Below are 27,410 nucleotides of genomic sequence, written 5' to 3' on the forward strand. Positions count from 1 at the left end.
CTGTCTCAAAAAAAAAAAGAAAAGAAAAAGACAAAAAATAAATAACGGACATGGATTCCAGAGAAGATTCTACTCTGAAAGACAATTCCAAGTCTCCTTTCTTCTCTGGGCTTTTGTTTTCTCTCATGCTGTCCCCACTTTGTTGGGAGTTGGTGAAAATGCCCAGAGCTGACATATTGATATCATTTTACAAAAAGGAGCTCAACATCATCACACATGACAAGGAAACACATCTCAGGTTTATTTGTGCTTTTCAAACCAGCCAGAACAACCAGCAATGTCCTCCTCCCAAGGTTTCCTTCTCTCTCACCTTCTTTGTGAAAAGCTTGTGGAAAAGGCAGATGTGGATGTGTGGACACATTTAGAGATGGGGATGAGCTATGACTAGGCTGGTTTAGTAACAGGTTTGATGAATGTACCTCTTCCCACTTGTCTTTCTGGTAGCTTACAGTCACTCTGAGGTGTCAGAGACTTGGGTCTCTTCAGCAAAGGGAGGAGTCCAAGGCATTGGTGGGGTGGCAGAAATAGGGAGTGGGAACTTTTGATGATCAGTTTCCTCATAAAGGCAGTAGAGGGGAAGAATATGTTTCCTAAAGGAGAAAAAATACATAAATTTGCTTTTGTGATTCAAAATATAGACGTATTAAAGGGCACAAAGCATAATGTTTTCCCCACTACCCTGTCTCACAGTTTCTCTGTCCTTGGAGGCAACCATGTTATCATTTTGTGTCTCCTTCCAGAAATATCCCATACAAATATAAACAAATAGGTATATATAATCTCCAGTCCCTTTTTATACAAATGGGGCAAATCTGGCTCCCATTCTTTGCTGCTTTATTTTTTTAAACTTACCAACATATCTCAGAATGTATTCCATACAGTTTCCCTTTCTTTTTTACTGTTGCGTAATTCAGTTCTGTGAATGTACTATAGTTATTTGACTAGTTCTCTATTAAACATTTAGGTCATTTCCAAGTGTTTGCTATTACAATGAACCTTATATGCCTATCATTTTGCATGTGTGCAAGTATAGCTGTAGGATAATTTCTTTTTTTTTCTTTTTTTACCCAAACCAAAAATGGCCAATAGGATAAAGTCGTTTTTTGTTTGTTTGTTTTTTGTGTTTTTTTTGAGACAGAATCTTGCTCTGTTGCCCAGGCTGGAGTGCAGTGGCATGATCTCGGCTCACTGCAACCTCCGCCTCCCGAGTTCAAGCAATTCTCCTGCCTCAGCCTCCTGAGTAGCTAAGATTACGGCACCTGCCACCATGCCTGGCTAATTTTTGTATTTCTAGTAGAGACGAGGTTTCACCATGTTAGTCAGACTGGTCTTGAACTTCTGACCTCGTGATCCACTCCCCTTGGCCTCCCAAAGTGCTAGGATTACAGGCGTGAGCCACTGCACCTGGCCGGATAAATTCTTAGAAATAGATTTGTTGGGCCAAAGACAGTGAAGAGATAAACAAATGACAGAGTAAAAAAGGGTGAATTTGTTTTTTATTTTTATTTATTTTTTTGAGATGGAGTCTCTCTGTCACCCAGGCTAGAGTGCAATGGTGCGATTTTGGCTCACTGCAACCTCTGCTTCCCAGGTTCAAGTGATTCTCCTGCCTCAGCTTCCTAAGTACTGGGATTACAGGTGCCCGCCACCATGCGTGACTAATTTTTGTATTTTTAGTAGAGATGGGGTTTCACCATGTTGGTGAGGCTGGTCTCGAACTCCTGACCTCAAGTGATTCACCTGCCTTGGCCTCGAAAGTGCTGGGATTACAGGCGTAAGCCACCGTGCTTGGCCGGCTGGATTTGTTTAGATTTGACAGAAAAATTCCAACTCTCTACACTTGTGGCCATGAAACAGAGTCTTCATCAGGAAAATCATAAAGTCAAACCTTGAGTGACAGGCCTGAGCTGTTGTTGTATGGTTGTACAAGGGCATTGGAGAATAAGATCTATCCTTTATGTATTCTCCTAAATGAATTCACTCAGCTGCTGCTGCACACTAGAGTGGGCTCTGGTCTGGACTTCAAGGACTGTTTGTATCACTGTCACACGGATGCCATTCTTTACCCCCAGCAATGATGATTGCTCCTATTTCAGGCCAGAAGATGGAGCTGGTGACAACATGCTGGTCTTGGGGGCCCTCCATCAGCATCTTAATTCTAACCAAAACCCGCTCTGCACCAAAGTGGCTCCCACTATTACTCCACCCAAACCAAGCACCCACCCCCACTATTTTGAAACACAATGTGGTTCTTGCTAATAAAACATAAACCTATTCTTTTTCTTTTTTTGAGACAGGGTCTTGCTCTTTCACCCAGGCTGGAGTGCAGTGGTGCAGTCATGGCTAACTGTAACTTCAAACCTCCTGGGCTCAAGCATTCCTCCCACCTTAGGCTCCCAAGTAGCTGGGCCTACAGACGTGCACCAGCACACTTGGCTAATTTTTAAAAAAAATTTTTTGTAGAAATGGGGTTTCACTATGTTGCCCAGGCTGGTCTCAAACTCCTGATCTCAAGTGATCCTCCTGCCTTGACCTCCCAAAGTGTTGAGATTACAGGTGTGAGCCACTGTGCCTGGCCCTACAAACCACATTCTCTATTACTTAAAAGTTAATTTGAGGGCCGGGCGCGGTGGCTCAAGCCTGTAATCCCAGCACTTTGGGAGGCCGAAACGGGTGGATCACGAGGTCAGGAGATCGAGACCATCCTGGCTAACACGGTGACCTTCTGACCTCATGATCCGCCCGCCTTGGCCTCCCAAAGTACTGGGATTACAGGCATGAGCCCCCGTGCCTGGCCTGACCTTCTCCTTTTATCTTTCCTGATGTGCTGTGTAGGATGCAGACAGGATGGCTGGAACTGGAGCATCTGTCTTGGCCATGAGGTAACCTTGGGAATGTTGGGCACACAGAGAAGAACAAAAAGAAAATGTACCTGGGACTGGATACCTTGGACCACTTACCTCTAGATTTTTACAGAAGAGAAAAATACATTTCTGTATTAATTTGTTTGTTTGTTTGTTTGTTTGTTTTGAGATGGAATCTTACTTTGTTGCCCAGGCTGGAGTCCAGTGGTGCGATCTCAGGTCACTGCAACCTCCGCTTCCCGGGTTCAAGCGATTCTCCTGCCTTAGCCTCCCCAGTAGCTGGGATTACAAGTGCCCGCCACCCCACCTGACTAATTTTTTTTATATATTTAGTAGAGATGGGGTTTCACTATGTTGGTAAAGCTGGTCTTGAACTCCTGACCTCAGGTGATCTGCCCACCTTGGCCTCCCAAAGTGCTGGGATTACAGGTGTGAGCCACCATGCCTGGCCTTCCGTATTAAGTCACTTTTAGTTTAGATTTTAAGTTGCTTTTAGTTGAACCTTATCCTAAGTGACACTGTCCACAAATTTAAGAAAAAAACAATTCCAGAGGCATTTTCTTTCCATCATTGGTAAATTACAAGCATTAGTATGAGAAATGAAGAAAAGCTACTTCACTGGCAACTCTCATCTTTCAGAGAAACAAAGTAGTGGCCAACAGGTTCCACTCAACTATTAGGCAGTTCATTGGCAATGGTTCTGATACCTGGGTTTCATCTTTCTTCCACTTCAAAGGCAGTGGTGAGATACTCCTTCGGAACAATCCCAATGAGGCTGTTCAGTTCTCCCACCCACCAGCCATACATGTTATACTCCTGAAAAGTGAAAAGAGGACGCGTCAGTTAGAATTTGTTCATGCTTCTGCTCGTTTATTCTAGTGATTGCATGGGAGATTCTGTTTGGTGGTTTCATTGTTGCCATTATCACTGTGAACTGTTAACTTCCCTGATGGGATTATTAAATTTAAAAAAGTCATCTAGAGGAAGAGAGCAAGCACTTTCATTTTGCCATCTTCCTGTCTACATTGTAAAGTTAGCACATTTGATGCCCTTGCTGAACCTAAAGAGCATTTTTTTTTAAAACCAAGCTGAATGGTATAGCTTCTTAGAGTTGGGCACACATTAAATTGCCAGAACACTAAAGATATTCAAGGGGTCAAGTCATAGTTCAAATCAATAATATTTATCAAGCATCTTCTATGTGCAAAGTGCTGTTTGAGTTCCCATGAGGTATATAATGATGAATCAGAAGATTGCTTGCTCCTTGGGAGCTTACAGCAGAGTAATGGGCTTTGGAGTCAGACAGACTGAGATCTAATCCTCGCTTGGTCATTTAGTAGTCACATGACCTTAGGTTCTCCTAGCTTTAGCTTCTTTGTCTGTGAGAGTAGGGATAATATCTCCCTTCTACCTTGTGGGGATGTAAATTGCATCACTGAAGTAAAAACAACTGAAAGTGTTTGATACATAGTAGGTGCCCTAAACATTAGATTCTTTCCCTCACACAGGTGAGAGGTGACAGGCACATTAATAATGACAGGCTAGTCAGAGAGAGGAGCAAACAAGAAAGAGGATGAGAAGGTTTAAAAGAGAGTTTAAGGAGTTATCACAGGGTGAGGATGCAGCTCCTCGAATACAGAAAAGCTTCTCAAAAGCACAACAGATGTTGAAGAGTAAAGGGCTTTTTTTTTTTTTTTTTTTTTTTTTTGAGACGGACTCTCGCACTGTTGCCCAGGCTGGAGTGCAGTGGCAAGATCTCAGCTCACTGCAACCTCTGGCTCCCAGGTTTAAGCAATTCTCCTGTCTCAACCTCCTGAGTAGCTGGGATTACAGGTGCATGCCACCACACCTGGCTAATTTTTTTTTTTTAGACAGAGTTTTGCTCTGTCTGCCAGGCTGGAGTGCAGTGGCACAATCTTGGTTCACTGCAACCTCCACCTCCCAGGTTCAAGCGATTCTCCTGCCTCAGCCTCCCGCATAGCTGGGATTACAGGTACGCGCCACCATGACTGGCTAATTTTTGTGTTTTTAGTAGAGACAAGGTTTTACCATGTTGGCCAGGATGGTCTTGAACTCCTGACCCCAGATGATCCACCTGCCTTGGCCTCCCAAAGTGTTGGCACTACAGGCGTGAGCCACCGTGCCTGGCCACAACTGGCTAATTTTTTATATTTTTGGTATAGATGGGGTTTCATCATATTGGCCAGGCTGGTCTCAAACTCCTGACCTCAAGTGATCCACCAGCCTCGGCCTTGCTAAGAGCTGGGATTACAGGCATGAGTCACTGTGCCCACTCTGAGTATGGGGCTATTTCTGATAGCACCAGAAAATGTTGTCTTTCTTTTGAAAGAAGTAAAATTAGAATGATTTTTTTTTTTTTTTTTTTTGTTGAGACAGAGTCTCACTCTGTCGCCCAGGCTGGAATGCAGTGGCACGATCTTGGCTCACTGCAACCTCCACCTCCTGGGTTCAAGTGATTTTCCTGCCTCAGCCTCCCAAGTAGCTGGGACTACAGGTGCATGCCACCATGCCCGGCTAATTTTTGTATTTTTAGTAAAGACAGGGTTTCACCATGTTGCCCAGGCTGGTCTCATTCCTGACCTCATGATCCCTGCTCACCTCGGCCTCTCAAAGTGTTGAGATTACAGGTGTGAGCCACTGCGCCTGGCCAAAATGAATTTTTTTTCTTTTGAGATGGAGTCTCGCTCTGTCACCCACGCTGTAGTGCAGTGGTGAGATCTCAGCTCACTGCAACCTTCACCTCCTGGGTTCAAGTGATTCTTTTGCTTCAGCCTCTTGAGTAGCTGGGACTACAGGCATGCGCCACCACGCCCAGCTAATTATTGTATTTTTAGTAGCGACGGCGTTTCACTATGTTGGCCAGGCTGGTCTTGAGCTCCTGACCTTGTCATCCACCCACCTCGGCCTCCCAAAGTACTGGGATTACAGGTGTGAGCTACCGTGCCCGGCCCAGAATGCAATTTTAAGAATGGGAAATATCACATATTCCAGTTGAATTGGATTTGGGGTACCATAGAGCTAACTGCTTATTTGTACACCTGGTTGCTGAGTTCTATTAGGAAAAATAAAAGAAATAAAACCAGATTCGTGATATGGAAAATTCAGAGTCCCTAGCATTATCTGGTGATCTTTTTATCTCTGGGTGCATATAATTATCATAGAATCATGGTATCTAGTATCTCCCCTCTTCAAACTCTTGTTGCTTCTGACAACCTCTTCTCCACCTTCAAAGGGAAAAGAGAAACCATCAGATCTGTCAGCTTCCAGCCACCAAAGCAGGAACTTACCTGTATTGACAACCATCTTTCTTTCCCATTAAAGTCGGGGAAGCATCCCTCCCCTGGTTTAAGACTACCCCTCACAATATGCACTTGCAGTCCTTCTCCTTTCTTTCTGAGAGACGATGTTCTGTGGAGACTGGCCTCTGCCTGTAAATGGCTCCTTCCACCAGCACTGAGAGGTGTTCAAGTTGCTCTCATTTTTGAAAACAACCATTAAATAGCTCCCACTGCATGTCTACTTCCCATTTCTGCTAGTCTATGCCACACTTGGAAGAGTTTACTCACTCACTGCTCCAACTTCCTTCCTGTTCTCTGTTGAAGCCACTCTCGTCAGGCTCTGTTGCCGTCCTCTACTTATGCTCTCTCTCCGTGGTCTCCTGTAACCTCTGCATTGCTCAAGTTCTCTGAGTACTTTTCAGTCCTTATCTTACTTGATCTCTCAGCAGTGCTGGCACTATTGATCCTTCTTGAGGCCTTTTATTCTCTTAGTTTCTATGATAATTATACTCTCCTGGTTTCCCTCCTACCTCTCTGGTTACTTCTTTTCATTCTCCTTTGCAGGCTTGTCTCGCTCAATTCTGCTTTTTAATGTGGTTGTTTTCCAGGATTCTGTCCTGGCCTTCTCTTCTGCCTTGATGCACTTTACTAGAGCAATCCCATATACCTCTGTAGTGTATCCACCATGTCAGTGTTTATCACTCACGACCAGAGCTCCAACCCAGGTCTGTGTTGGACCCCAATAGCCAAGTGCATTCCACCAAGCTGTTCAAACTCAGTATGTCCTAAATTTATCATGTCATCCTGCCTTTACCTCCATCCTGACTCCAAAGCTATCTTTGCTTCCTTGGTTCTCTATCTCAGTGGGTTCTACCACAATGCACTGTTACCCAGGCTGGAATCTCAGGAGTCATTCCTAATTTTACTTTCACCTTCTTCTTCTTCTTTTTTTTTTTTTTTTGACGGAGTCTTGCTTTTTGTTACCTAGGCTGGAGTTCAATGGCATGATCTCATGATCTCAGCTGACTACAACCTGTGCCTCCTCCCGGGTTCAAGCAATTCTCCTGCCTCAGCCTCCCGAGTAGCTGGGATTACTGGCATGTGCCACCACGGCCAGCTAATTTTTATATTTTTAGTAGAGACAGGGTTTTGCCATATTGGCCAGGCTGGTCTCGAACTCCTGACCTCAGGTGAGCCACCCGCCTCGGCCTCCCAAAGTACTGGGATGACAGGCGTGAGCCACTGTGCCCAGCCCTATCCCCCTCTTCTAATCAATCCTTGAGTCCTGTCAATTCTCCCTCTAAAATATTACTAAAATCCTCCATCTTCTTTCCGTTCCCAGTTGCCAGTACCTTGGGGTCATGTAGCTATCATCTCACATGAGAACTACAGAAACAATGTCCAAGTTAGTCTCTGTATCAGCATTCTTCTCTACTCTATTCATTCTGCAGCCAGACTCGGTCTCTACAGTGCACATTGATAATGTCACTGCTCTGCCTGAAAAGTTTCAGTGGGTTCCCAGTGCCCCTTGTTAACTTTTTTGTTTTGTTTTGTTTTGAGATGGAGTCTTGCTCTGTCACCTAGGCTGGAGTACAGTAGCATGGTCTCGGCTCACTGCAAGCTCTGCCTCCTGGGTTCACAGCATTCTCCTGCTTCAGCCTCCCCAGTAGCTGGGACTACAGGCGCCTGCCACCATGCCCAGCTAAGTTTTTGTATTTTTAGTAGAGACGGGGTTTCACCGTGTTAGCCAGGATGGTTTCAATCTCCTGACCTCATGATCCGCCTGCCTCAGCCTCCCAAAGTGCTGGGATTACAGGCGTAAGCCGCCGTGCCCGGCCTTTTTTTTTTTTTTTGAGCCATAGCCTCTGTTGCCCAGTCTGGAGTACAGTGACACGATCTCAGCTCACTGCAACCTCTGCCTCCAGGGTTCAAACGATTCTCCTATCTCAATCTCCTGAGTAGCTGGGATTACAGGCGCCCGCCACCACACTTGGCTAATTTTTATATTTTTAGTAGAGATGCGGTTTTACCATATTGGCCAGGCTGGTCTTGAACTCCTGACCTCAGGTGATCTGCCTGCCTTGGCCTCCCAAAATGCTGGGAATACAGGCATAAGCCACTGTGCCTGGCCACCGCTTAACTTCTTAACAAAGTAGACAAAGCCCTCCATGACCCAGTCCCGCTCACTATTCAGCATTGTCACTCACCTCCTAGATTTAGGGTCCCTTAGTAAAACAGAACTTGTCTCAGCTGCTCCCGTGGGCCACAGGCTCCCTCACCTTGGAACCTTTCCTCTGCCTGTTTAGCCTCTACTTCCCTCCTCATTTCATGGGGCTCACTCCTAAACAGACTTCAGATCACAGTTCCTTAGTTACTGACTCTCTAGAAGCCTCTCTTGACACTCTCTGACTGTGTGGGGTCCTGGTTACACAGTGCTGTGCCCTATGCTTTCCTGGAAAAGAGCTTGTGATTACACTGCCTTCTATCTGTCTGTCTTTGTCTCAGTGTCAATCACTAGTTGGAAATCTGAGGACTGGACCTTGTTGGTTTTGTTTGTTTTTGTGTTCTCAGCATTCAGCACTGTACTCAGCACAGAGTGGGGCCAAATAAATACTTGTTAAATGAGGCCAGGCGCGGTGGCTCAGGCCTGTATTCCCAGCACTTTGGGAGGCCGAGGTGGGTGGATCACCTGAGGTCAGGAATTCGACACCAGCCTGACCAACATGGTAAAACCCTGTCTCTATTAAAAATACAAAAATTAGCTGGGCATGGCTGAGGGTACCTGTAATCCCAGCTACTCAGGAGGCTGAGGCAGGAGAATTACTTGAACCCAGGAGGCAGAGGTTGCAGTGAGCTGAGATCGTGCCATTGCACTCCAGCCTGGGCAACAAGAATGAAACTCCATCTCAAATAAAAAAAGTAAAAAATAAAAAAATAAAAAAAATACTCATTAAATGAGATTATGATGAAATGAAGGGGGCAGTGGGAATTTGTATTCTTAGTTGAGCAGATTTAGTTACAACTAACTCCAAGATATTCCCCTGGTGATTGAACTAGTTGTGGCAGAAAGAGATCAACTACCTTTGGAGACAATCTCCTCAAATGGCTCCCTAAACAACAACGAGAGTCTGAAATGACACAAGAAGTGAGACTACTGAGTTGATCCTTTTAGGACCAGGGAATTGCCTTGTTAAAATCAGCCTTAAATAACTGAATGTGTCTGTCTGCCACCTCTTCCTACACCACACCTTCTTTTCTTGTTTTGTTTTTTGAGACAGGGTTTCGCTCTTTTGCCCAGGATGGAGTGCAGTGGTGCAAGTATAGCTTACTGCAACCTCCAACTCCTGGGCTCAAGTGATCCTCCTGCTTCAGCCTCCTAAGTAACTAGGACTACAGGTACATGTCACCATGACTGGCTAGTTAACTAAAACTTTGTTTTGTTTTATAGAGATGGGGGTCTCCCTATGTTACCCAGGCTGGTCCCAAACTTCTGGGTTCAAGCAATCCTCCTGCTTGTTGGGATTACTGGAGTGAGCCACTGTGCCTGACCCACCACACCTTCTCATTTCCTCTCTCCCCCAGGCCAGCTTCTCCCTACAGTTTGCAGCGTCTTATGGGAAATTACCTAGAATTCTTTAACTTTTTTTGGTGGGGAGACAGGATTTCACTCCCTTCACCTAGGCTGAGGTGCAGTGGCATGATTTCAGCTCATTGCAACCTCTGCCTCCTGGGCTCAAGAGATTTTCCTGCCTCGGCCTCTGGAGGAGCTGGGACCACAGGCGCATGCCATTGCCTAATTATTTTTTACTTGCTAATTATTATTATTTTTTGTAGAGATGGGGTTTTGCTATGTTGCCTAGGCTAGCCTTGAACTCCTGAGCTCAAGTGATCCCCCAGCCTTGGGCTCCCAAAGTGCTGGGATTACACCATGCCCACCCTGTCAGGGCATTTTTAAGCTCCTCTTGGTACAAGTTACGTTACTGTCCATTTTCCAACACTTAAGTTAGGGCAGTTTCTGACTTAAGTTTTCTTGCAGTGTTGCCTTGCTGTGAATGGCCTTGCTGTGAAGGGGAAATAACATACTCTGTCTTCCTCTCACACTGTAACTCATAAAAACTAGCTTTAGCTCTTCTGCTATCCCACAGGCAGAGGGTGGGCACTGTGTTGTCTGAGAGTCTTTTGATCCAAGTCAACTTGCTGAAATGTGTGAAGTGTGGTCTTCCACCTGCCAGATGCTGTCATCTGCATCACCTGCAGGGGATAGTACAAGGCATTTGCTCCCCTGGGACTGTTTAACGCTCCTAACTTTGACTCACACTTTGTAGCACCCCTTTTTAGTCGTAATGCCAGGAGTAGGGACGAAGCCTTGGGAAAGTGTTCTCTGCCAACTCGAAGAGGGTGTGAACAGGAAGCAGATGAGACTCAGCAGGGCACCTGCAAAAGCCAGGCTCCCAGTCTGTCTGCTCTTGCTGGAGGGGAACACTGACCCTGCCGACTGCAGATGTAGAAGCCTCGCCACAGTGGTGAGAACTGAAATGAGTGAAATCAACTCTCTGCCCTTCAAAACAAAAGAGCAGGCAGAAGTGTAAGGAGGATGGCACAGTCTCAGAGACCATATGTACCCTGCTGTGGGAGCCTGGGAGCTTAATCAAAGCACCTACAGGTCCCAGGATCTGACTGTCTTTTCCAGATTTCATCCCTTGGCTGGATACCCGAAAAGGGCTGCAGGGCTGAGATGTTTAAAGCATGAATGGAAAATTTCTAACCTTCTCTCCCACTACCACCCCCATGCATTGCTCCAGCCCAGTCTGAACACCACGAGGTATTTTAAAATAATTTCTACTTTGATGAATTGCTGGGGAGTCCACAATTGCTCATAATCAAAGGGAGAAAAATGCAAATGAGATCCGGCCGAGAACTATCACCACCAAACGTTTATTTCACTGCACAGTGCCAAAAAGAATTAAAACAACATTAAACTCACAGCAATCATGTTTAAGCCCTCGTTTCCAAGTGCCAAATTGCACCACTCTGGATCATACAGATGTTCGTTAATTATGCTAATTTTTATTAAACTATTAAAATGGAGAGAGTACTGGCTCAGTCAGGCAGACCCCAGCTCTGAATGAACCCTGCTCCTGTCTAAAGGTGCTAATTTACTGCATTTTTATTAAGTTGCTGATTCTTGGGTTTTAGTTTTAGGATGGCAAAGAGAACTGAATTTCTGGGATCAATGTTTTCTATAAAGTCTGATTTCTCTTTGCCCAGATGTTTGGAAAGATTGGAGAAATGCTGAGAGGCTCCCAGGAGAACTGAAATCCTCAATTTGGAAGTATTTCTATCCAAGGTAGGGATACACATCTACAAGTGACAGTGTTAGGGCTTCAGAATTATGCATGCTCACTACTCCATAACTCTACATATATTCTGAATGGTAGGGCTAAGATTTAAATTATATAAAATTGTTCAATGAAGATGTTTTAGATAAGAATATAAAAAGTTATTTAAAAACAAACACAAACCTTTCCATCAGAGCTTGCTTCTTGCCACAAAGTCTTTTTAGAAACCTTTCATCTAAAATAAGCACAGTGTATGGTTTGTTCTCATCATATTTCTAGGTTTGACTAAACATCTGCTTCTCTCAGTACCAACCTTGCCCCACCTCTTTGAACAACCCACATGAAGAAGTCTTAAAAATAAAAGTTGGCTATTTGGACTCCATGATCTGGCTGGAGAAACTACTGGTCTGGATGAATGAAGCATTGAGTGAACCTGAAATAGACGCAGCGCTCACCATCAGCAACAATCAAAAGTGTTTATGGCAGATTTCACACTGCCATAAAAGGATTTATGCTGCTAATCTCCATTAACAAGGAAAAAAAAAAACCCTACCAAACCTGCCATAAAAAGAATAGCAAATTCTATAAACAAAAAGCAGTATGGCCACCAACAACGGGCATGTCTCACAGCTTGACTCTGCCTCCAGTGGTTTCCTATTGCCGTTTATGGTTTCAAGACTATCATGGACCTCCTCAGTGCTCCTCCTGTCACAGGGCCCTGAGTCCCTGTGTGGTGCTGCAAATACCCTGTCAGTAGGTGTCAGGGGATATTGGGGGAAAACCAGCAGGCGCCTATCATAAGCCTTAAAAGAGATTAAATACCCCTACTCCATGATTGCTACATTTTAATTTCTCTCCTCCCTGCTGGTTCCTATTTGTATAAGCTCTTCCATGGCTCCCCTGGAGTACCACAGACATGACCTGGAATGACCATCCTGTCTTGGGATGAGAATTCAATTTCTAGGCTCAGTGAATCCTAGGCTGTTCCAACAAGAGGAACTCACCATCCTCCAGGGCACAGATTCTTAAACCAGAGTCTGTGAACCCCTGGCCTCTCTTTGTATAGATGTGAAGGAATCTTTGAACTCCCTGAAACTGGTGTAAAATTTTGTGTGCATGTGTACATAGGCCTCATCCCTGGGGTGAGGCCCAGACCTTTCATCAGATTCTCAAATCTTTGCAGTTTACCAGCCGGCACTCTATGGGAAAAAATACAATAGTCTTTATGGGCTGGATCTGTACTTTGGCCCAGGGTGGGTATCTGTGCACTCCCTACACACAGGTCCCTGCTTTTAAAAAATACAGCTTTTTAAAAATACGGTGGCTCACGCCTGTAATCCCAGCACTTTGGGAGGCTGAGGCAGGTGGATCACAAGGTCAGGAGTTTGAGACCAGCCTGGCCAATATGGTGAAACCCCGTCTCTACTAAAAATACAAACAAATTAGCTGGGCATGGTGGTGCACACCTGTAATCCCAGCTACTTGGGAGGCTGAGGCAGGAGAATCGCTTGAACCCGGGAGGCAGAGGTTGCAGTGAGCCGAGATCGCGCCTCTGCACTCCAGCCTGGGCAACAGAGCAAGACTCCATTAAAAAAAAAAAAAAAATACAGTGAAGGAGAATCAAGAATCCTCATTCCTTCCGCGCTAGATTTCATGGGCTTCAGCCCTCCAGCTGAAGAGGCTGTTCCCTCCTCAAAGGTCGACTGCACTTGTGTACCTCTTTTAAGGAATCATCTCTTTTTAGAGACAGAGTTTTGTTCTTTGTCACCCAGGCTGGAGTGCAGTGGCACGATCTCAGCTCACTGCAACCTCCAGCTCCCAAGTTCAAGCAATTATCCTGCCTCAGTTTCCTGAGTAGCTGAGATTACAGGTGCCTGGCACCACGCCTGGCTAATTTTTGTATTTTTACTAGAGATGGGGTTTTACCATGTTGGCCAGGTTGGTCTCAAACTCCTGACCTCAGGTGATCCTGCCCACCTCCGCCTTCCAAAGTGCTGGGATTACAGGCATGAGCTACTGCGCCCAGTCAAGGCATTATCTATTTAACTGTGACTTCAAAGTTGTGGTGTCTTCTCATAGTTTCCATTCAAATGGCTTGGAGCAAGCTGCTTGACACTGTCAGTTCCCTGGAGAAAGCTCCTAACAGAAACATTCTCTTTTCACATTGAATTGGGTTCCAAGCCTCCGTGGAACAAGATTCCCAGAAAATATCTCATACTTTTTTGTTCTTTTTACCATAAAAGTTCCCTATATCAGTGCTTATAAACAAGACGATGCATCTTCAAGAGAACAGTCTATCAGCCCCTAACCTGAAGTGCTTGATATATGTATGGGAAAGGTCAATGAATCACAGAATTTTTGGTTTATGATTGCTTATTTCTCTTATTAGTGTTTGTGCATTATACATTGCCATTAGTTAAGATGGGAAATTTGAATTCGTAAGCAGAGAAATTTGTACTATTCCAGGGTCAGTCCCAAACATCATATTTTTACTCTGGATTTCCCCACAAATTCTCTACTCCTAAAATCCAGCTTTGGATATATATATGCTTTCTTAGGATATCATACCCTATGAAATAAATTAAGGGCTCCAAATCAGCATCCTTCTAACTGCTGAGAAAAACAAGGCTAGGAACAGGAATTGTTCACCAAAGACAAAGTGCCCATTTATCAGCATAGATAGTTTTACGAAGAGATTTTCCAGAAGGAGAAAGGAAATGGGCAGTTGGGTGCCTGGTGGGTTAGTGGTGTTGGAACTTGTGAAAGGATCGAAGCTCAGCACTTGACTGAAACCTTGGGTGGCGTGGCAGCCTCTCCAGGCTGTTTTACAGTGTGTTTTAAGTTCTTGGCAATCACTTTCTCTTTTTCCATTATTCAGAGTTTTGGTCTATAAATCATAATAAAAATGAGTCATTAAATTTGCCTCAATTGAGCTAGTTTTATTTATTGTTACATTTCAGGGAACTTGCTAACCTGGAGATTGATGGGCCTGGATACAGGGGAAGGTATGCGAGTGTGAGAGGGGGGACATGGGAAGGCTGGGTAGTCAGCAACAGCATTTGGGAGGGGGGTGGGTCATGGCGACAACTCCACAAAGCACACCCCGAGCTAAGTGTTCTGAGAAGAGGAATGTGTTCTCTGGATGGAGGGTCTCAGAGCACTTGAGTGCGAGAGAACATTCAGCTTTAAGGGTGAAGCTTCTGTCCTGAACAGGGTGGGGGTGGATAATGATCAAGCTGAGGCCACAGAGGTGTGCAGGGCCTGTGCACACACTGCATGTTGTTGGTGAAATGTGTGCAAAACACAGAGTGGGTATGTACAAGTGTATAGAGAAATCATAAGCTGTGAAGGTAAGAGCAAAGGTGAAATAGGGCTGTAAGGAAAGAGAAATGAAAAGAAGCACACAACTTGAACTTTACCTAAAGAAGAGAGAAGAGATAGAGGGAAGGTAAACACTTTGCAGATGGGAGAAAACAAGGTGCCAAGTGCAGAAGTCAGGAACAATAGAGACAGCACCATTTCGGAGCTGATAGAATTGTGATACCATGTGAGACGGGCGTATTAATATGTATTCCATAAACTGCGCAGCTCTGCACCGCTCTGTTTTGCTCTGACCGCAGTACCAGCCTCAGGCACCACAACACAATTTGGAAACAATGTGACGGAAATGTTTAATCTGCTCGGCCCATCTGTGCTGCGTATTTCTCCAGATCTCCCTGAGAGAGGCGCCTTGAATCTCCACATTGCCTTTAATATTCTCCTAAATCACCTCCCTACTGCACTTCAAGGGCCATTGCTACAATATCACAGGTTCATCTAAAGTGCAATGGGGAGGGGATGTGGGGGGAGACGCAGGCTGGGAGATTTTTTATTTTAAAATAATTTCCAGAGATCATCTTTTCTGCTTTCTTTTAAAAAAAGAAGAAAAGTTATTCTACTGTTGCCGTAAGGTTATTGAGGTTGTTTGGTGCAAAACAGGATAGGATAGAGTGGAATCATTCTCCAAAGAATTATTTTTATTAATCTCGATTCTCTCAAATGGACATGGGAGGGTGAGCAGATGCTCATTTTCTCTTATCTCTTTTCCTTGCACCTTGCTAGAGAGCACACATAGGGTGTGCTAGGGTGATGTGTTCATTTGGGGCTGGAGCCTCTCTCCTTTCCACTCTCGGCATCAGGTACCAGCTTGTTAGTTCCCAGGGCCAACCCTGTCTCTGCTCCACTCTAAACAAAGCCATCTCATTCAGGACAAGTATACATTTAGTCTCTGGTCAATATGCCCTCGTTAGGAGAGGACACTGTCTATATTTTAAATTTTAGCTTAAAACCTTAGATTTTCTCTCTTTAAGTACGGATGTTGGGTGTCAGATTTCCACTGCCTTTCCCCACTTGATTGCGCCAGATTCAGCAATTTGGGTCTAGCTGGGGTGGGTTTTGGAGAAAGAAGGATGACAAGTCACCATGTTCCAGACCCTAGACAAATGGAAGAGAGTTGCACATCACCAAGAAAATTAGGATTCCTTTTGCTTTGTGAATTAAAGAAATGAATAATTTAATCCTCAAGATTGTTCCAGCGAGGGAAAGGCAATGTCCCAGTTGCGGAGCCCTACAGCCTGTCGGTGTGTTACATCATCTGCACACATAGGCGTTTCCATGACAACCGCTTATAGCTTCATTTCCTGGATCCCTCTAGGGGGTGTCACAGCCAGATCCACCTGCTTTTCACCCTACCCTCGGTGGGGTCATGGTAAGGTCGCCAGAATAAATGAACGCGGGTACTAATGATCTGTTTACTGCTGTTTATGCTCTGTGTGTGTCAGGGGCACGCACATTTAGAGAGCTCATTATGGTTGCAATTAGAATGCACCATCGCTAGATATTTAACTCCTTTTTCTTTTAAATTAGCATTTTAATAACATTCTTTGAGCAGAGAAACAAAATGACCATTTTTCACGGACAAACTTCTAGCTGTAGGTGCAACTTTAATGGCAAAGTTGTGAAGGGGAAAGAAGGGGAAAAAAAGGCCATTTTTACTACTTTCACCCTCCTTACCAAAAGGATATTTTTATTTGCTTTCTAACACACTCAATTTCCTAAATTTGTTTTGAATCCAATTATTTTGGGTGGTTTAAAGTACTGCACTCTTGTTGGACGGAAATTAGCAGCGATTGAAATTAACTTTTTATGTGACCTGTGAAAGGGGCTAAAATAATTACAAGTGTGTAGAAGAAACTCTGTCTCCAAAAGACCCTTGCTGTAGGATCAGGCTGTGATCCGATGATGCCATTATCTGAATATCTTTATACAGCAAATCCAAGGGCTTTTTTCTTTAAAAAGGTGATTGCAATTATTGTTTCTATTTTGTAATTCTCAGGATTATTTTGTAGAGGATAAGTGATGACAAAAACTTGTCATTATAGACAGGATAAATAAGTAGAAAGAATGAAAACAATAACACAGTATTGTTTACCATTTTAAAATGGTGAGCATCAAAAAGCAGGAGAGGAGGAACAGGAAAGGTGTAGAGAGACCCCCTCAGTTACAATGTTTCAAAAGGCATTGCTTTTTAGGGATCAGCCAACACCCTTTCTAGGTGTTTATAGATGCTCTGTTTGTGTAAAGTACAGTGAAAAATAACAATTTGAATGTTTCGATTATCTTTCCCAGTCTGTTCCATTTTCATTATTTATTTCCTATAAATCGGGACCTTGCTGAACATAATTCTGCAGACAAGGAGGTGGATGGGACAGCCAATGTGAACAAGGAGATAGATGGTGGGTGCGTGTAAGATAGATGCTATGCGCTTATGAAAAGGAGCAGTATGTCTGCATGTGAACATCCACAAAGTAGAGCAAGCAAGCGTGTACACTATAACGGGTATTTATAGGTGGAAAAAAGGTGCAAGGAAGATTATGTGGGAACAGGCACAGAGAGTCTGAAACGGTTTGCTTTTTTCCTACCCTTCTGGAATCCACGTCCAAGTTCTGCCTAAGATGTCCCACACTTGCTAAGCTGTGGCTCCTGTGAACCTCGCAAGCCTTTCCATGAAAACAGAGGGGATTTCACAGCCAGAAGACTTAGGAGGTCAATAGTTGAAAAGCAAGAGTTAGAGAGATCTTTAAACAATTACAGTAACCTCCCTCCCCTTCCAAAGATAGAAGGAGGAAAACATTTAAAGACGCAGCAGGAAAAAAAAAAAAAGAGCCTTTCTAAAAATGCAAGTTTAAAATGTTCATGCTTTTGTATCAGCCTAGTTGCACCTTAGAATCTGCCATTTCATAAATAAAATACCGATGGCATAGAGTATAATTTGGTGATAGCTACCCCAGGACATATCTAGATACACTTCTGTTATTTTAATTAAATACTGCATTATGGTTTGTGACAACTACATAGCTACAGTGTAAATGAATTCAGAATTAAAGTGTTACTTAGGCATCCAGTAATTTTTGTTTCATTCCTTAGTTTTACAAAGCAAATAGCTATAAAATCAAGATGTTTGTTCATTTACAGATGGAGCAGGATTGTCGTTGCTGTTTTTTTCCTCCTTAATCCTCATCCACAAAAAGAAGACAGAGCTCAGAGTCTGGCTCCCAACACTCTTAGCGTATGAGCCACATCACAAAGAAAAACACATCCTCTTGGCTATGATGTGAAATGCTGAATATTAATTGCCGGTATTATGCTTATCTTTCTAGCCGGTTCTGTCTTTTAACAATTATTCGGATGGGCTGCAGCCTTGCACTTCCAGGAGATTTTTCTCCTTTGTTTAATAGTTAGAAACCAATTTTATTAAAAAACTATAAAGTTCACAATGCTTCATGGAAGTTCTTACTATTTGGAACTGTCCCCAAATATAGAATATTATCAGGAACAGAGAAACTGCAGACTCTTTTTGCTAAAAATATGATGAACATTTCTGCATTTAAAAGAAAAAAATATTTTTCATTTTAGCAATATTAATATTTCCTTAATGAAACTGGAGAGGGTGTTACAATTTGATATACTTGGTTAGTTTCAATGTCACTTCACTAGCAAATCATGAGAAAGGTTCAGAATATTCTCATCTATCAGGTACAGATTTTCACTCAAAATTAATATGTAGAGTAAAAGGATTTTTGTTCCAATCTGAGGATTTAATTGTATCTTTAATGTTTAATATGTCAAGATGAAAGTTTTTGAATAACTAGTTTTCTGAAACCATTTTCTATTATTTCTAATTTGAGAATCAATATGATCTTTTTATTAGCCTTAAATACCGTATGTCTGGGAATGTCTGCAAATTTAAGCTTTTCTGTGTTCTAATCAATTACCTTCAGTCCTGCATAACTAATCCTATAACCTGCATAGAAGTTACTGCCCTGTGTGTTAGCAATGAGGTTATAATTTGTTTCAGTATTTCGCTAGTTTGGTTGGAGAGCTGAGTCCATGCAATACCAAGAAATGGTGGCAGAAGAGGCATGGGGAGGCTGAGTTTCTTTTGAGAAAATAATTATACTGAAACAAAGCTTTTGTGACTCCTTTTAAATAGGGCATCTCACCAAAATGTCATCCAGCCTCTTTGGCAGATTAGTGGGGAGTTTATCACTAAATCTCTGTCTAATAAACGTGCAGTTGACTCTGGAGGAGCTGCTTGTTATAATACTGGCGATTGGAAATGGAGGGAATGTCACAGTTAAAGACACAAATTTTCCCCATAATATATTCGAATGGAAACCTCTGAATCCAATACTACATGGGCATATCTAATAAATTCACAATATTTCAGTCTCAACAGCCTTCACCGGTTAGTTTTAAAGATTTATGTGGTAAAAAATTACTCAGTGATGAATATGGTTTATTCTGTGCAGTATTGGAGGTATAAGGAATTAAACTACCGTCTTTAACAGTGAATTTATTATTACCTCTGTCAAAAGATGAAGACTTTAACAGCATTTGTTATAAATTCGCTGCAAAATAAATGGCTGGAATTTTTTACACTGGAGTTTGTAAAGCATTGGCTGATTCTGAGCATTAACCTAACCCTGCCATGGCTTATATGGTTCTAGGTAAACATTTCTGTCTGGGCTTCATAGTTAATTGTCTGGTCTGGACTTTTCCCCAACTGAAAACTGTGTGTGCACATGGACACACACACACACACAGAGAAAAGTGAAGGTCTTGTCCAGGACAACTGTTTAGGAATAAATAGAGAGAAAAATGCCAATTTTATTCTCTTTTTAAAAAATGGGTTTTAGAATAAATAGTCAGGGTTTGCAGGATAGGGTTGATGTGCAATTGGGCCTCTTGCGAGCAGGTTTACATGCATGCATATGCACACATACATAAACACCCTCTCCCTTTTGTCCTCTCTTGGAATGGGTGTCCCCTCATTTATAAAAATTACCTGGAAGGAATGAGGCTGCCAGGGTTTGTTCTAGACGATTGGTTCCTGTCTGGGGGAAAGGAATGGCCTCTACTGAATTTGACCGGTATATGACCGTTGCCTTCCAGCTGACCCCAAATCCCATTCCCATCCTCCTAACTCTGTTGCCTCCCATAGGGGTTATTAATGAGAGAAAACACCATCATCATCATCTTCGTCATCACAGCACAGTGTTGACTTGCTTGTTAACATGAAATGGGGTGGTGGGGACAGCTTCTGCTTCTCTTTCGTACCATCATAAATAAGAAAAGATGCTTTGCCATAGGATCCCCTCACCCACCCCTTTGATTAGGTCAGAGGTGCATAATAGGTCTTTGACAGGCATTGATCAGTTTCATCACACTGTTCGGGCAGCCTGTGCCCCAGGCCTATATTCTCCCTACTTATTACTCCTAAATTACCTCCCAGATAAACCCCTGCCCATCCCCCACTCAGCGAACCAGAGGGTATAGTGCCTGAGGAAGTCCTAAATGGACACTAGATGTCACCAAACACCTCCTTTCCCTCAGAGCCTTGAAATTTAAAAAAAAAAAAAAAAAAAAAAAATCCTTCATTTAAAGCAATTGAAGGAATTAACTTATCTGTTTTTATGAGGGTTGTTGTCACATTCAACTAAGCACACTTAAAAGAGGAAGTATTGCTGCATTAAGATAATTTTTACAACATACAAATCTCTTTTGGAAAGAACGGGGTCAAGGGAGGGGAAAGGTCTACATTCTTTAAGTAGCACATTGAGGAAGTAGGTGGAGAAAACCGGGTTAAAACTCCCATTGTAATAGACATAGTATTGTGTTAACAAAGTCCAGGTGTGCTGGCACAGGCCTGTTGCATTCAGATGACTAGACTGGCTGTGGCGCCAGGATCCTATCTGAGTTTAAGTAGCTGCAGTCCAGGGTGACAGTCTGTCCATTCTTCTCCACGTAAGACCCATGACCATCTGACAGCATCATGTGTTCCACGCTAAACCTGACTTTGTCTGTATGGCTCCCTGTTTCCACGTCAATTCCATCAGTAAGGAAGATGACCCAGATCCTGGTGTGTCTGGGCCATGAGAATACCTTCCCACCCCAGCTAAGCCACTATGTAAGTATAAACCTTACATGTGCCCAACCTGTTGCTCGAAGGCTGCTTTCCATGGAAATAAGGCACTGGACAATTCCTTGGAAGAGCCTCAAACCAATTTATGAGGCACACAACCCAAGCCCAAGAAATGTATCCTACTGGCTCAGTTTACCTTAAATGAAAGACCTCACCCAGTGGCCTCTTCTTCCTAGTCAATTGAAAAAGAGCTTCTCTTTCTCTCCCTCTTTAATTTGCCCTTATCTTCTGAACAGCTCATGTTACCACCATAAATAATTTCTGGAACAGGATGCTTTAAAAAAACAAACAAACAAACAAAAAAGGGCGTTTAAATGTTATCTTGGCCAGGCACAGTGGCTCACGCCTGTAATCCCAGCACTTTGGGAGGCCAAGGCAGGTGGATCACTTGTGGCCAGGAGTTCAAGACCAGCCTGGCCGACATGGTGAAACCCCATCTCTATTAAAAATACAAAAAATTAGTCAGGTGTGGTGGCTTGAGCCTGTAATCCCAGCTACTAGGGAGGTTGAGGCAGGAGAATAGCTTGAACCCGGGAGGCAGAGGTTGCAGTGAGCCAAGATTGCACCACTGTACTCCAGTCTAGCAGTCTGGGTGACAGAGCAAGATTCTATCTCAAAAAAAAAAAAAAAATTGAATAATGGAATAAGCATGATGATGATGATGATGATGATTTTCATTTTTTCTTGAGACGGAGTCTTGCTCTGTCACCCAGACTGGAGTGCAATGGCATGATCTTGGCTCACTGCAACCTCTGCCTCCTGGGTTCAAGCAATTCTTCTGCCTCAGCCTCCCTAGTAGCTGGGACTACAGGCACGTGCCACCACGCCTGGATAATTTTTGTATTTTTCGTAGAGATGGGATTTTGCCATGTTGGCCAGGCTGGTCTCGAACTCCTGACCTCAGGCAATCCATCTGCCTCAGCCTCCCAAAGTGCTGAGTGAGCCACCACGCCCTGCCAACAAGCATTATTATTATTTGGAAAGAATGTTCCCTAGTGAGAGACACTGCAAGAAGACAGGGTCACTTTTCTGAAAGCTAGGACTGGTGACTTGTCATATCCAAATAGAGGCTTCTTACCTCTTTTTCTCCCACTTATAACAAGTGACCATAGGACAAGCACGGTGGCTCACACCTGTAATTCCAGCACTTTGGGAGTTCGAGGCGGATGGATCACCTGAGTCCAGGAGTTCGAGACCAGCCTGGCCAATATGGCAAAATCCCGACTCTACTAAAAATACAAAAATTAGCTGGGTGCCGTGGTACTTGCCTGTAGTCCCAGTTACTCAGGAGGCTGAGACAGAAGAATCACTTGAACCTGGGAGGCAGAGGTTGCAGTGAGCCAAGACTGCGCCATTGCATTCCAGGGCAACAGAGCGAGACTCCATCTCCAGAAAAACAGAAACAAAGACAAGTGACCGTAGTGGTGCTGGTCCACAAAAGGGCCTTGCAATCCGCAGATAAAAGGAACTAAGCCAGGGCACCACACTATCACATGGAGGGTGATTCGGCACCTGCCCTGTCATGCCTGGTGCCCAGGCTGAATGGATTTTTGGAGTACACCTGTTATTGAACCCCTGCCAAGTACTGATGGCCACTAACCCCCAAATCACTTTTCCCCGCTGTTGATGTTTGGAATGTCAGACAGGACTGAGCAGCAGCCGGCGTGTATTTCAAACACAGCAGATGGATTTTTATATTAGCTCCTATTTCATGTTCAGGCAGAGCGACCGCCACACTAAAACCGCAGCCTCAATGCTGCCGAGTTTGCTTCTGTGAGATTAATTCTGTGAAATTAATTGGGACAAGATTGAAAAGGAAATTAAAATGCAGCTGAGTGAACAGGCCTTTCAAACACCTTTTTCCTGCTCTATTCAAACTTGAATTCTGCGGTGGTCGCCGGCATCGTGGGAAGTAATTTACGAGACTCAGGCTCTCAGGAGCCATTGGTTACGTATGAGGAGACCTGCACCAGCGCCACAATCTGGAGCCACTGAAGAGCGCTAAACACCCCGCTGTGGCTTGAGCTGCGTCCTGGCTCCAGGGAGGAAGGGAAGCTTAGTCCCTCACTGGAAAAAGCTGTTCAGAAATATCTGAGTCCAAAAGGAACATAGGAACATCCGCTGGATGCACAGATCTGCTTCGTTATTAAAATCTCCCTTTAATAAATTTTGAGACCCAAATTGGAACTCAGTGAATTAAGTGGGCATGACGCTGCATGGGGCCAAGGAATGCATGGATGTGATGCAGGGAGGTCAGTGGGAGGCCTCCTGCTGACTGTGCCACTGGTTACTGTTTCAGAGTTTGGATGTGTGGCTCTAGTCTCTCCAGAAAATGAAGTTTGAATAATTTGTCAGGGACGAAAGCTCTCAGACCAGGAAAGGCATGGTGGATTTTCACGTAGGCCTCTTTGCTGGGTAGTTTTTTTGTATTTTTGGTAGACATGGGGTTTCTCCATGTTGGTCAGGCTGGTCTCGAACTCCTGACCTCAGGTGATCAGCCCACCTCGGCCTCCCAAAGTGCTGGGATTACAGGTAAGAGCCACTGGGCTTGGCCCTCACTGGGTGGTTTTTTTTTATATCCAAGTGAGCACCTTTTGTGCTGTAGATCACCTTTTTTTCAATAATTTATTGAACTCCTAGTATGTGCCCAACACTGATCCAAAAGTTTATTATTAGTAAAAGGGAAGGAAATATTCCTACTTCCTACATGCCAGGCACTTCCTTACACAAATTCTCTAATGTAAACATCACAACAAACCTATAAATATAAAATTTCCCAATTTTTACAGGTGAGGAAACTGAAGATTAGCAGGATTAGGAGATTTTTGCCCAGGATCATCAATAACCCGTCTGTTATAGGCACTTACTTCCCTGAGAACAGGACAGGTGATGGGCACTGGTTATGTCTAGGGATCATCTTTCTTTCTTTCTTTCCTTTTTTTTTTTTCTGAGATGGAGTCTCGCTCTGTTGCCCAAGCTGGAGTGCAGTGGCGTAATCTCGGCTCACTGCAACCTCTGCCTTCCAGGGTCAAGTGATTCTCCTACCTCAGCCTCCTGAGTAGCTGGGATTACAGGCATCCACCACCTCGCTCAGCTAATTTTTGTATTTTTGTAGAGATGTGGTTTTACCATGTTGGCCAGGCTGGTCTTGGAACTCCTGACTTCAGGTGATCTGCCCACCTTGGCCTGCCAAAGTGCCGGAATTACAGGTTTGAACCACTGTGCCTGGCCTCTTTTTTTTTTTTTCTGAGACAGGGTCTCACTCTGTCGCCCAGGCTGGAGTGCAGTGGCAGGATCTCAGCTCACCGCAACCTCCGTCTCCTGGTTCAAGCAATTTTCCTGCCTCAGCCTCCCAAGTAGCTGGGACTACAGGCATGCGCCACCACGCCCAGCTAGCTTTTGTATTTTTAGTGGAGACTAGGTTTCACCATGTTGGCCAGGCTGGTCTCGAACTCCTGATCTGCCTTGATCCGCCTGCAGGTGATCCTCCTGCCTTGGCCTCCCAAAGTGTTGGGATTACAGGCATGAGCCACCACGCCCAGCCACTGGGGAGCATCTTTCTTGCCCAGCCAATCATCTTCTCTGGATAATTTTTTTTTTTTTTTTTTTTGAAAAGGGATGGCCAGACTCGGTGGCTCACACCTGTAATCCCAGCACTTTGGGAGGCTGAGGTGCGTGGATCACCTGAGGTCAGGAGTTCGAGACCAGCCTGCCAACATGGCAAATCCTTGACTCTACTCAAAATACAAAATTAGCTGGGCATGGGGGCACGAGCCTGTAATCTCAGTTACTTGGGAGGCTAAGGCAGTGCTTGAACCCAGGAGGTGGAGGTTGCAGTGAGCCAAGATCATGCCATCACACTCTAGCCTGGGCAACAAGAGCAAAACTCTGTCTCAAAAAGAAAAAAAAAAAAAAGCAATAAATAGCTCTCTTTCTGTGATCATTTTTGTGCAAGGGCAAGACTAAAAGATTCTCTTCTGGGCCGGGTGTGCTGGCTCACGCCTGTAATCCTAGCACTTTGGGAAGCCGAGGTGGGAGGATCATGAGATCAGGAGATCGAAACCATCCTGGCTAACATGGTGAAACCCTGTCTCTATTAAAAAAAAAAAAAAAAGAAAAAATAAAGAAATTAGCCGGGCATGGTGGCGGGCGCCTGTAGTCCCAGCTACTCGGGAGGCTGAGGCAGGAGAATGGCGTGAACCCAGGAGGCAGAGCTTGCAGTGAGCCGAGATCGTGCCACTGCACTCCAGCCTAGGTGACAGAGCGAGACTCCGTCTCAAAAAAAAAAAAAAGAAAAAAAAAAGATTCTCCTGAGTTTGGTCCCAAGATTCTAAGATTCAAAGTTGGATCATACTTGGGGTGACTATTAAGATAACAGCAGGGAGCAGCAGGAGCCTATGACTAAAGCTTCCATCCTCATTTCCCCCGCCACCTCCATCTCACCTCCCTTTGTAGATCCTCTAACCTCCGCACCCCGGACTCTGCCTTTCAGAATACTTTTATCAGATAGAGAGGGGGAAACCAGATGTATTTATGATAACTGAAAACAAAAGAGCTGGTAATTAAAAAAAATTCTTTTTTGTTTAAACTGAATAAATAAAGCTAAAACACATTTTTGTGTGGAACTTCTTTAGCAGTTTTGCAGTGTCAGGCCCACCATATTTAGAATGGGAATGTCTGAGGTAGAAGGATTCTTGGATGCTATCCAACCCCACTCTCTCTTTTAACAGGTGAGGAAACAAGTCCAGTTAAGCTGAGCTGCACACAGCTGCATCTGTGTTTCTCAGGGAAACAGATTTCCCCAGATTCCTAAACAGCAGGCCCTTCTTGCCCAGCGGAGCTTCTACTGGACAAAAAGAAAAGTAAAATAGAGCTTTCTAGACACCATTTTCCTGGACTAAATTCAACTTGGGTCAGTTCTGTCCTTACAGGTGTGAGAGACAGCTGCAGAGTGTAACGGACCCCAACAAAAGAAGGCAGCTGAGGCTAAAGTGGGAATAAATTAGGATCCATTTGAGAGAAAATTCCCGAGATGAGGCACTACTGAACTTATAAATAGACAGATGGCTGGGAATGGTAGTGGAATCTCCTTTTCTATCTGTCTGAATTTGTTCATTTGTGCTTCTTAGAAGCAAGGCAGTGAATAGATTGGATGGCCTTTTAAGGTTCCCTCCTGTCCAAGGACTATTATTGAATTAGGTAATATAATAAAGGTGAATCAAAACTGAAATGCTCCCCAAACCAATGTTAACTGGAATGCAGCTTCATGAGGGAAAGTTCGGCTGAGCTCTTAACTTCTCATTTCCCCTTTGATATGCAGGGATTTGCAACATGGGGAAGGGAGCCAGCTGGTGTAGCTTTTTGGTGAAGAAATATGCTACTATTAATACAATGGTACAGGATGAAAATGGACTCAGAACCTTCCAGAAGAGAGGAGAAAGAAGCTGATAGAAACACGGCAGCGAGGTATTCTCATTGAATTAAACTCTGATGTATTTGCTTTCTTTTCTTCTTTTTTTCTTTTTGGAGACAGAGTCTCACTCTGCCATCCAGGTGAGTGCAGTGGCAATCATGGCAGCAATCATGGTCAGCCTTGAGCTCCTGGGCTCAAGTGATTCTCCCAGCTCAGCTTCCAGAGTAGCTGAGACTACAAGCATGTACCACCACACCCAGCTAGTTTATTTTTTATTTTGTAGAGATGGGATCCTGCTATGTTGCCCAGGCTGGTCTCGAACTCTTGGGCTCAAGTATCCTCCCACCTCGGCCTCCTAAAATACTGGGATCACAGGTGTAAGCCATCATGCCTGGCCTATGTTAGCTTTAAGTAACAGAGAAGGGGAAGAGGTATTTTTTTATTTATTTATTTTTTTATTTTTTTGAAGATTGGGTTGGTTCCCCATGTTCTTTGAGATTTCTTAAAAATACAATAGCCACTGTAATCACAGACAGCTCCACACTGCAGGACAGGTCACCGCACAACCCCTTCTAACTAGAGGAAAGGGACCCCCAGTGAGAAGCCATTAACAAAGGCAAAAGACATGCAAAACAAACAAAATAATCATGACAGAGAGAAGGCCAGCAGCCAGTCTGGCTCTGTTCTTCCCCCCTCCTGCTGCAGGCACCTCCAGACAAAGTAAACAGTTAATTTGTTCACCTGCAGGCTCTGGGCAAACAGAGGCCTGGTCACACCTGAGTGGATAACTCGATTACCCCTGTAATGCCAGCGTGGTAATGTACACAAATTCTATTACACGGCAAACCTTGCTTTCGGGCATTTGAAATACCAATCAGGCCAATGTCCACTCCCTTCTTTGCTTCCAATTTATTCTTGGTGTATTGGAGCTGCACCTAAATGGCACTAGGGTGGTACTGAGTTAAGGATCCA

At 44.0% G+C, this 27,410-nt stretch overlaps 1 protein-coding gene and 1 long non-coding RNA gene across 19 annotated transcripts in view; one reads left to right on the forward strand and one right to left on the reverse strand.

The window, feature by feature from the left end:
- Window positions 1-217: 217 nt before the first annotated feature.
- The window catches only part of SKAP1 (src kinase associated phosphoprotein 1), a 331,562-nt gene continuing 304,369 nt past the window's right edge, over window positions 218-27,410 (reverse strand). For all 18 annotated transcript variants that reach the window (XM_037993382.2, XM_037993380.2, XM_037993379.2 and 15 more), the window contains 2 exons: window positions 3,572-3,680; window positions 218-590 (listed from right to left, as the gene is read on the reverse strand). In XM_037993382.2, the coding sequence (XP_037849310.1) occupies window positions 3,579-3,680 (102 nt within the window). In that variant the 3' untranslated portion in view covers window positions 218-590; window positions 3,572-3,578. The remainder of the gene's footprint in view (window positions 591-3,571; window positions 3,681-27,410) is intronic.
- LOC140708709 (uncharacterized) lies at window positions 10,856-25,637 on the forward strand. The gene is made up of 2 exons (XR_012088921.1): window positions 10,856-11,510; window positions 11,782-25,637. It is a non-coding gene; the product is annotated as an uncharacterized lncRNA (long non-coding RNA).

This window comes from Chlorocebus sabaeus, chromosome 16, assembly GCF_047675955.1.
Source record: "Chlorocebus sabaeus isolate Y175 chromosome 16, mChlSab1.0.hap1, whole genome shotgun sequence".
Lineage (NCBI taxonomy): Eukaryota > Metazoa > Chordata > Mammalia > Primates > Cercopithecidae > Chlorocebus > Chlorocebus sabaeus.